Here is a 10,766-nt window from a genome sequence, read left to right on the forward strand (position 1 = left end):
TCAATATCAAAATATTATGTAAAAACTTTTTATGTAGAATCTAAACCTATTGTATATTATTGTCCTAAGTATTTAAAAAGGCAAATGGCTTTAGCAGAGAAGAAGTAAGAAAGAAATTGCATTAGGCATATGGCTCAACTTTAATATCCACCATCTCTGGCATATATTTACTAAAAATTGTATTTTTTATTTTTTAATTATATTAAAAATGTAAAAAGTATAATAATATTTAATTGTAATTAATTAAAAAATAATTAATTTTTTCTATTGTGTAAATTCCCTTCATATTCTCATTTTCTACATTGAATTCAATCAGAAAACGGACAGATATGTCCGTTACTTGTAAAACGGTATAAGTCCACTTAGGATATTAGGTGAATTAAAGTGTACTTAGCTTAGTAGCTTCCTACTGCGTATTTTGAGGGAATACAAAAGCTTTCACAAAAACAGTGTAAATAACTGCAAGGAAGAACCTTGGGTACCCCGGGTACCCATCGTCTACAGCAGAATTTCAAATAATTGACGTAAAGAAGACATGTACATAATTTTAATTTTTGTGAACATTCTAAAAACAGACGAACATGCAAAGAGTAGGTATGTATCGCAACTTATTGAGTGTGAACACTACATACTCTTCGAAATATGTTGGGGTGGCTGCTTCGAACACTCAAGCTCTAAGCAGTAAGTAAAATTAATTCGGTTAATGTAGAAAAAGTAGTTGTTAACGAAGTAAGCTAATCGATACAATGTCTGGTAGCATACGCGTTTGATAAATTTATTATAACAGTGAACGTTCAAACTATGCTAATCGACATCGACATCTTCAACTTCGTCTTTTATAGTGATGGGCATTAGTTGATTCCATGGCGAATTATTGCTATTGTTGTTGGTGGTCGTGGTAGTCGCTGCAGTTGTAACAGGAGCATTTGTGCTGATATTCGATGTGGTCGAATGTACGTTGGGTGCCATAATAGAATTAGTGGAATGGCTCGTGGTAGTGTTAGTAGCATTGAGAATTGGGGTTGGCGAAGCAGGTTTAGCATTCAAATTACGCAACGCAGCTGGAGGAGGGCAGGAAACTTTAGTTATCGTTATTTTTGGCGTTGAGTGCATTAAGCGCGCAGCCGCACTACTCGGTGTTGGGTTGCCGTTTATCAATCTCGTGTTAACTGTACTGCTGCGCAGAGTGTTTTGCAAAAAACCGTTGACTTTTTGTAATTCAGACTCATTGAGATTCGCTATGTTATTAATTAAAGCGCGAGCAGTCGAAGAATTGACTGTCAATATCGTCTGCCTAACTTGAGCTCCACCTGATGTTGTTATAGTAGCTGCACTTGTTTGATTGTTAAAGCCGGTGTTCGCTATATTGTTATTATTACTATTATTGTTATTATTATTATTATTAGTATTGGGAGCAGAGGTAGCTGTACTCGTGTTTATGTAGTGATGATCATTTGCGTTTATGTTGGGAAAATCACTTGAGTTCTCAAATACCTCCTCCAACGTCTGATAGATCTTCCGTTTGAATATGACTTTTTGACGAGTGTTCATTAAAGCCATGTCGGGCAGTAAGGCTTCCAGAAATCTGACATCAGCTTCAGAACTGGTAATTGAGCCGTTTGTTAATTTTAAACGTTTCGATTCAAAAGTTTCGGCTTCAAAATGCATCGGCCGCTTTGTAAACTTGCGCTCTTGCTCTCCATCTTCCTGAAAATTAAATTCGGCTTCAGCTTCGCTAGTAGTAAATTCAGTTTGTGGCTCAAACAAACCATTCAATTCGTACTCTGGTAAGTTGGTATTATTGCTATTGTTTGTTGAATTTTGATTATTGTTATGTACAGTCTTTAAGACTTTCGGATATTCTTCCGTATGTATGCGTATAGCAGGATTTAAAGCTTCGAAAGCTGACTTAATTTCTGCCGTCTCATCTTGAAACTCTTCTTCGTCTTCGGCTTGCTCCATATCATCGTCTTCTTCCTCCTCCTCCAATTCATCATCTTTAGCCGTGTCCATATCATGCCTAGTATCCTCGTCATAATCGTCCTTTCTATCGCGCCCTTCCATCATTGGTTTTACTAAAAATGTCAGTTCTTTGTGCAGATAGTATGGCTTAACACGGTTAGGACCGCTATGCGTCTTGTAGATATTAATAGAGCGCGCAAACGCTGCTCTGATATTACGCCAACGCTCCTTACAAGAAGCCACTACGAGAAAATGATTACAAAATAGAAAAATAAAAATACATGCATTAATTCAAATGACATCAACAGTAATGGGAACTTAGTAAGTGAGAACACACATTGAGGAAAGCGAAGAGATCCGATACAATTTGCGTAAAACTTAAACATATTTGCAAAATACCGTGTTGTTCGTGTTGTTAGTCGTAAAGTACTAGAAATTTAAAAAAATTCAATGGAATGACGAAAAATTTATGAGAATTATTAGATAAAAGATATATAATGCGTAATAGATAACAAAATTGTGATCCTTATTATTATTGATATATAAAATATTGCTTGCACAGCTATATGAAAATCACTAGACTCGTTTATAAAATAACTTGTTTAATGATTTTTGGATTTGCCGTTACGACCACTTTTATATTCATCAAGCAGAAAATTGGCTCGATTTTTAAATATCTTTGCTTCTGCCTATCGTAGATTACGATAGCACATATCGTTAAAAACGTTTCATTATTATAACAATTATTATAACAATTAAACCAATTCCCGATATTGGTTGAAGAGTGATTATTCTATAATACTTAGGGTAGTGGGCGAAATAGAACAACAAACATCACAAGGAACTAACTTCTGCTCAGTGATTCATACATATATCAAGGTGAAAGAATTTTTCTTAAATATATAGGTAGTGTAAAGACTCTCCTGAATACCGGGAAGGGAGCAGTTGTACCGATGAGAACACTCGAACTAAAACGCCATAATTAATAAATCGTGACATTGTCCACTGAAATCCTAGACAACCGTAACAGAAATATTGATAGAACGGCATCAAACAAATTATCCTAACCACCTTATTCTTGCTTGTGTTACGACATTTGCAAAAATGTTTCATGTATAAAAGTGTTTTCTTCTAGCCGGTATAAGTTTGTTAGTATCTTTTAAGAAATTTAAAATAAGTAACCCTAATACTCGTGACGAACTTTCTTCATATCTACTTGTGTTTTACTGTACATAAATAAAAATAAACTCATTGTCACTGTAATACTCTATTCCGCACACAATTAAAAGCAAAACACGAACTGCAACATCACTCTCTGCAATCAACACATATAAAAGTATAATCTGTTCGTGTATAATTCATCTCGCTCTGTTTTAGCGAAATACTTCATCAGCAACTCTTCCACATAAAGAGAGAAACAAATAACAGGTCATTTTAGAAAAACACATACTGCATTACATTTTTACACATAAAAAAATGCTATAACATCAAATAGATAGAGTTCTCTCTAATGGTAAAAGCAAAAAAAAAAAGAGTACTTTGAATGAGTGATTCATTATCACCCGATGATTTAAAGTAAAAGAGACCGCGTTCGCACACTACGACAGCATTGAAAATTTAGAAAAGCAAACACAAAAAGTAAAAATATGTAGACAAAGGTAAAACATCATCGTTATGCAGAAAAAACAAAAACTTATTTTACTAAAGAGAAACGTGAACATTCAAGAAAGAGAATCAACTTGTCTCATCGAACGTAAAAATTATATAAATGTCGGTTACGATGAGATTCATTCGCACACCGTATAATTTGTGTGTTTGCATTTACATAGATATATAGTAATATTTACCTGAGTCGTTGCATTCTTTGGCGATTTTTGTCCATGATTTATCGAGTATATGCTTTTTGGCATAATTATGATGATTGCGATCATACATCCATGGACATTTCCGCACTAAACGACAGAGCTTTGCATTCGCTTGATAAGCTATAGTACGTTGCTCAGCTGCGACATCGTGCAAATATACCGCTTGGCCGCCAGATATTGCTACATTGTTGGTAGCAGCAGCCGCTGCTGCCGCAGCCAGTTGAGAGACAGTTGCTGTTGTCGAACTATTTGTATTGTTTGACGTTGAAGTTACAGTTATAGTTACAGTTGGCGCCGCAACTGCTGTGGTTGTCACTTCATTGTTGTTGGTGACATTTGGATTATTGTTGTTTTGTGCGTTTGTGTCCTTTTTGGGTGGCATGTTTTCTTACTAACAATAACAAACAATTTTTCCAAAAAATTATAACTCTTTTGCCTTCTAAGATATCACACGTGGTTATTGTTCTTACCGCTGCACATTCTCTTCTGCCAATTCAAATGTCTAAGTTCCTAAACATTATGTGGATACGTGAAAACGTCCAAAAAACGTGTTCATTTCCTTACCGCTTACTTAATGTCTATTAGTAACGATCGACGACTTTTTTTTACAATTCTAACACTTTCTTATGACTACAGACACATACACAAACATACACATACATACATGCACACGCTGACACGCACGTATATAAGCGCTTCATCATCGCACATAGCCAATAAAAAAAGCAATAGCAGTCACTAGCTTCGAACTTAATCCAGCAATTGCTTTGAACGGAGGAGATATCTTTTTATCTATATATATTTTTTAACAAGCCACAACATAGCATAGCACTGCTGAGAGCATTTCAAAGTGTACTCACAAAAAAGAAAAATATTGACATTTATAAAATCAACTAGTTTTCATGTTGCTTGCATGTATCTTAGGTTTTCCTTATGCCGGTCATGAAAGCAAACGACTGAGCGAACGTCGTTATTCACTCATATAAAAAACGTAACAGACTCAGCCAAATGTAGTATACTTTGGTTTATTTTTCATTAAAAAAGTACAATAAACATATACACGAAATCTTAAGAACACGAATACATGGAAACAAACTAATATGCAACATGAACGTATATGTGAACAACGCGCTCCACTCTACCTCCTAGTACTTCATGCGAGAGCCAAGAATTAACTGAAAATCGAAGTTGTTTTTGTTAACCATTAATACTGTTATTCATCGCGACGGAAAAGCTCACATGATAAATTCACACAATCTTACTCTCATGATACTCTCTCTATCTCTCACAAAGCCTTGCTCCTCTACAACAAATACTATTGATATTTTCTGATGTTCACTATTCTCTCTTTTTGTCTTTCTCATTTTCCTTCTCTCTCTTCTCGCACAAGATATCAATGCTATTGAATCTTTCCTTTACACATTTCTATGTACATATTCATTTTTGCGGCTGACCAAAGCCAGCTGTATAGCTGAACGAAAATTGCTGCTACTAGTTCATTGCTGATGAAATATTTCTATCATTTGCTGATGTTAAGATTCATAATTATTGAAACTATATGTATGTGCTTTACTACCCCTACTACCCCACTATTAAATACCAATACTTTGGAATACTATACACATTTAAATCTTTAGACCACAATAATAAAAAATAGTCGTAGCTTACTCTGATCTTTGGTTAGTCCTTCTATGTCTACAACTGTTGAGTTTGTGGACGTTAAAATAAAACTTCATACTTATAATGCATTTATTACTTGTTCTTACATTCCTCCAACGTCTGATATTGGGGTTTACTTAGAGCACTTGGCTTTGATCAAAAGTATTACTTCTCATCTCACACAAAGTGATAAGTAAATAGTGTTAAGTGACTTTAATCTGGCCAATGTTTCGTGGATTTTCTATGACGACCTTGGATGTTATATTCCCTTTTCTTATCCGTTAATTTATGGAGAGTTTTTCGATGAAGTCCATGGATAAGATTTGTGTCAGGTTAACAATATGGTTAATGGAAATAATAAATTGCTCGACGTACTTTTTTGCTGGGATACCGATATTTCTGTGTTTCGAGGGGAGTCCTTTGTTTCGCCTGAAAATAGGCATCATATGTCATTGTTGCTGGCCGTAAATTGTCTTGCTGGCAATGGGCCGCGTAACCAGGTGATCAATAGGGATCACCGTTTATTTCCTAAAACGAATTACGTTAAACCTAGGAACTTGCTGGGGACATTGACTGAGACATACGCTCAGCAGATATTGATGACTCGATATGCCTTATTTACAGTCAGCTTTGTTTCGCAATTTCCGCCTCCGTTTAAGGTTTGTCACACGTCAGTGTCCCCAGATTGGTATAGCAAGCATTTACGGATGGTCCGCAATAAACAAAGTAGGCTATTTGAAAAATGCACTCGAAGTGGTTCGATTAGAGATTATATGTTATACTCTAGCACTAGACGAGATTATAACTCCCAACAACTTGCTTTCGGGGAGTTATTCCAGTTTTATTGAGGCAAGCGGACTCAAACTTCTTAAAAATCTGAGGAACTTTCTCAAACTCGTAAATTCCAAACGAAAAATAAAAGGATGTCCCTCCGCCATGAGCTTTGGAGATTTCGAATTATCCGATGTGACTGTAATAGCGAACCTTTTTGCACACTATTTTGAAGTAGTCTACCAATGTTTACATACTTCGTTTGATAGTTATCCGTATTCGATAAGGTCCTTTGATATTTTTCCGTCTATGTTTTCCTTCGAAGAAGAACTATTGTAATTGCCCTGGTCCTGATGGTGTTCCGTCTGTAATTGTCCAACATTGTGCTGATTTACTATGCTCTCCCCTTACACAAATCTTTAATGTCTATTTGGAAAAGGTTACTTTCCATCGGTTTGGAAGAGTAGCCTCATTTTGCCTTTTTATCAGATTGATTCTCGGAAACTTATTGTGAATTATAGGGGAATTGCCAAACTAAGTGCATTGCCCAAACTACTTGAATCACTAGTAGCAAAAAGTCTTACTCCGCTTTTAGGATCAATTATATCGCACTGTCAGCACAGTTTTCTAAAAGGAAGATCAACGGCTACCAATCTTTTGGAGTTTTGTAATCCAATTTACAAGGCATTTTCCAATCATACGTAGACTAATTATATTTTCACGGACTTTTCCAAAGCTTTGGACGGATTTGATCATAGGTTGTTAGTCTATAAATTACATCGCCTTGGTTTTTCGAGCAGGATGACTGCATGGTTTAGTAGCCATCTCTCTTACATCGTGTCGTGTCCAACGGGTGATGCGGAAATCTTGTCAATCTAGAGTAATTGATGTCACTCTGCTGTTCCTCAGCTTGGTCATCTTGGCCCTCTTTTGTTTATTTCATACGTGAATCACCTTCCGGAGTGTGTTCACGATTTACGTGTTTTAATGTTCGCAAACGATGTTAAACTGTCCCTCTCCTTTGTGAGTCCTGACTGCTTGGGTGCGGCCCTTCGGGGAGTACTCGTGGTGGTTGTGGTTGGCGAGTTCCTAGCTAAAATGGAACAATTGAGTGCAGCTAGGCCTCGCCATTGACCAGAGTGGGGTTTATTGTTCCATACACAATAAACTGTTCTGGACTCTGGTGCTGTTTAGGCCCCTACTCTGTGGGGATTGTCTAACTCGCCAGGGGGCGTAGTACGCTTAAAAGTGGCTTGGGCCACCGTGGGGTTAAGCCTTTCAGGCAGGAACCCACGTTAAACCCTTGCCACAAATTTTCTTTCCCTCTCCTTTGACTCAAAATATGGTAGACTTCTTCAGTACGATCTTGAGAACATGTGCTCATGGTGCGGAAACAATGGTATAGTTTTGAATTCAAACAAATACAAGGGAATGTATTTTACATGGTGCAGTACGACGCCTTCTTATTGTCGTATTGATAGTCATAATCTGGAAAAGGTTGGCAATTACGAAGAGTTGTTTCTGTTTCAAAATCCAAGTTTGACAGTCATATTGAAGTGACAGTTAATAAAGCTAGACCCCTTTTAGGATTTATAAAAAGATGATTTAAAGAATTTAAAGCCCCATACGTGTACTTCATTCGTTAGGACAACTCTTGCATACTCGTCGGTAGTTTGGCTTCCTACTTATAGATGCCATATTGATCTCATGGAATCTGTTCAACGAAACTTCTTTGTGTTTGTTTCGCGAGGTTTGGGATGGGATTCTACTCTATGTCTTCCACCATATAATAATAGGTTGAAGCTCGCTGATTTGCCTATTCTCGAAAGAAGGCGTGAAATGTTGGGTGTAACATTCCTCTATAAGCTAATAAATGATGAGGTTTATTCGCCGACTTTATTAATTAGACCTTCTTGATATTCACATCCCTAGTAGGATCACAAGACGTTTTGTGCTTTTGCAGCTACCACAATGCCGTCCCAATTATGAGTTGATCGATCCGTTCGAGTGAGTAAAATGTGCAACGATCGTTACCACTTACTTGATCTGTCCGTCTTGTCCGTTAATAAAGTGAAAAGCCTTATATTACAGACTAACCGCCAAATATTTTTGATTTACTTGTGTTTAATTGCGTATTACTAATATTTTATACAATGTATTTCTCGAACACAATACATTTAACTTTAAGATTATTGAAAAAAGTTGTGATATCGTTGGTATTACCTTTTTGCGCACATCAGAAAAGGTTAACTCCTGATCAAAGCTGTCTAACGATATTATCTCGACAGAAAACTAGTTAGTTCTATTCTAAATAAATAAATAGATGAACTGGGAAGTTACTCCGCAATAGCAAATCAATAGTAAAATGTGACCTCGAAATTAATTAAACCAATAAAGAATTTTCTTAAACTTAGACTTTGTTTAAAATGTTCACTGTAAGATTTCACCAAGTATTGTTATATAAACACTGAATGCATATTGTTGTTTTCTCTCAACTTGCCTACAGCTACGTGGTTCTTCCTGCGTATCATAGTTTAATTTTAAACTATAATTCATATATTAACCAACATATCAGTTATTGTAGGTTAAGAAAATTGTTAAGCAGCTGACAATTACGACAATATGTTCTAAAATAAGCAAATTTTCGCAGCTATACTTTATGGTCATTGCTACGAATTTTGAAGGCCCGATTTTAGTTGTAACAATTTGCTAGGTACTTAGAGTCGCAACGCATTAAAATTTAGTCGAAATGTGAACACAGTACCATATACATAATTTATGTACTTTACTTTCCTTTGTGTTAGCTGTCTATTTCAAATTATGTGAAACTTACCTTCGCAGAAAGTGGAATTTCTGTTAGCGTTACTCGTTCTCTAGCTGATCACTCAATACAGTATCACATAGCGAACAATTAAAGAGCTTTAAGAAGGAAGTTTGCTTAAAACAATATTGAAATTTCGAATAATCACAATTAGTTCACACATGCATATTTATGCCTATTGACATAGCGTTATATATCTTAATTAATTTGGTTTAAAATTCCACAGACGCATTATTCCTTTCTCTTTTAAAAAATTAAATTTAAGAGATCCCAGCTAACTTACCTGTTGCTGACATTACATTTTACTCTTATCTAGCACGAATGTTTATATTTTTCTATCCCTTTTCTCTCATCATGCTTTCGGCATTCGTGGCCTATGTGGTGTTCACGTGCCTGTGAAATATCATTCGTTAAAAATAAAGGTTGCCAGCTGTTAAATAATACTATCTTCACGAAATGATGGTGAATTCGCGACATAACAAACTTGTGTTTTTTTTTCATCTTTGCGCAATTGGACCGGAATTGCTCGGGTATAAATTGAACACTGGCGTACGAATGAGAGTTGCGTTTCATTTGTGAGCCTCCGAGCTATACAATGCCTTAAAAAATGCGCAAATTTTGTTTTTAAATTTTTTTAAGTTCTTCGTCCTCTAGAAAACGGGAAATTTGAACCGTCTCGATATACACCAAGAGTCGCAAACTGGGCACTAGCAAGCTATAGTACAAATTTTCCTAAAGTTTATCTTAATTCTGGAATAATAGCTTAATTCGTGATAGTTTTTTTTCATTTCGTACAGAGAGAATTTTTTTAAAAAGAATTTGCTATTAATTATTTACTATGAAAAACTTAATTACACTTTTATTAGATTTTGTTTAAATTAATGACTTTTTAAAAAAGAAAAAAGAAAGAAAAACCTCAGAGAATATTTACATTAACACGCTACGAAAAAAATATTACTAACGATAATTTAAGTTCGATTTAACTTTAAAAAAAAAAAGTCAATCGCTACTCTGATCTTCATTAGGATAAGGTTCTTGCTTTACAGTTTGATTAGACGATATTGTATTATTATTGTTCAGACGCACACGCATGAGATTGGCTGAGGATCTTGTAGTGGCACCGATTTTCGTTGCAGGTATATGAAGAATATTAGAAGGCATCGCCGGAACAGCATGCACTGTCGATGAGATCCCATCCTGACGAGCCGGCGTAGAAGACGGTACCTCATTCGAATCTTGAAGAAGATTACGCAAACGTCGTAACATATTTAAATCGGAAGCATGTACAACAGTTAAAGCACTTGGAGAAAATGCAGTTGTTGAGGTAAGATTTTGATTTCTATTTGAAGCATGTGCAGGAGAAGTAGCTGAGATGGTGTTGCTTGAGGTGGAAGTATCAAAAATTTCACCTAGTACTTCATAAATACGTCTTTTAAATAGAATTTTCTGCTTAAAATCCATTGCTTTCATTTCGGGTAATAAACCCTGCAGAAAAATACCATCATAGTCACTCTGAGGTAATACATCCAAAGGCTGTATGGAAATAAAAGAATTAAGAAGAAATTTATGCGGTCTTGCCAAGTAAGCTTACTTTAATGTCTGGGTATGATTCTATTGAGCAGGTACTGCTATCCTTAACTCTCAATCTCTTTTTCGGCGGCGCGCATGCGTAATTTATGGAATTTCGT

General features: G+C 35.8%; 2 protein-coding genes across 2 annotated transcripts; both read right to left on the reverse strand.

Annotated features, from left to right (window-relative positions):
• Nucleotides 1-6: 6 nt before the first annotated feature.
• On the reverse strand, nt 7-4,986 carry LOC119643945 (probable serine/threonine-protein kinase ndrD). The gene is made up of 2 exons (XM_038043454.1): nt 3,810-4,986; nt 7-2,204 (listed from the first exon to the last, which is right to left on the reverse strand). Exons 1-2 carry the CDS (start codon nt 4,207-4,209, stop codon nt 805-807), a joined length of 1,800 nt encoding a protein of 599 aa, XP_037899382.1. The 5' UTR covers nt 4,210-4,986; the 3' UTR covers nt 7-804.
• Nucleotides 4,987-10,012: 5,026 nt separating this feature from the next.
• Nucleotides 10,013-10,760, reverse strand: LOC119643944. Its single transcript, XM_038043452.1, has 2 exons — nt 10,670-10,760; nt 10,013-10,611 (listed from the first exon to the last, which is right to left on the reverse strand). Exon 2 carries the CDS (start codon nt 10,546-10,548, stop codon nt 10,078-10,080), a length of 471 nt encoding a protein of 156 aa, XP_037899380.1. The 5' UTR covers nt 10,549-10,611; nt 10,670-10,760; the 3' UTR covers nt 10,013-10,077.
• Between the last annotated feature and the right edge of the window lie 6 nt (nt 10,761-10,766).

This window comes from Glossina fuscipes, unplaced genomic scaffold (assembly GCF_014805625.2).
Source record: "Glossina fuscipes isolate IAEA_lab_2018 unplaced genomic scaffold, Yale_Gfus_2 72709, whole genome shotgun sequence".
In the NCBI taxonomy this organism is placed as follows: Eukaryota; Metazoa; Arthropoda; class Insecta; order Diptera; family Glossinidae; genus Glossina; species Glossina fuscipes.

Bases quoted from the DNA above. Each gene is read 5' to 3' on its own strand.
- LOC119643944 (XM_038043452.1), bottom strand. From the start codon at position 10,548: ATGAAAGCAATGGATTTTAAGCAGAAAATTCTATTTAAAAGACGTATT.
- LOC119643945 (XM_038043454.1), bottom strand. From the start codon at position 4,209: ATGCCACCCAAAAAGGACACAAACGCACAAAACAACAATAATCCAAAT. The intron at 2,205-3,809 runs GTAAATATTACT...ATTTTCTCGTAG, and splicing joins CAAAGAATGCAACGACTCAG to TGGCTTCTTGTAAGGAGCGT.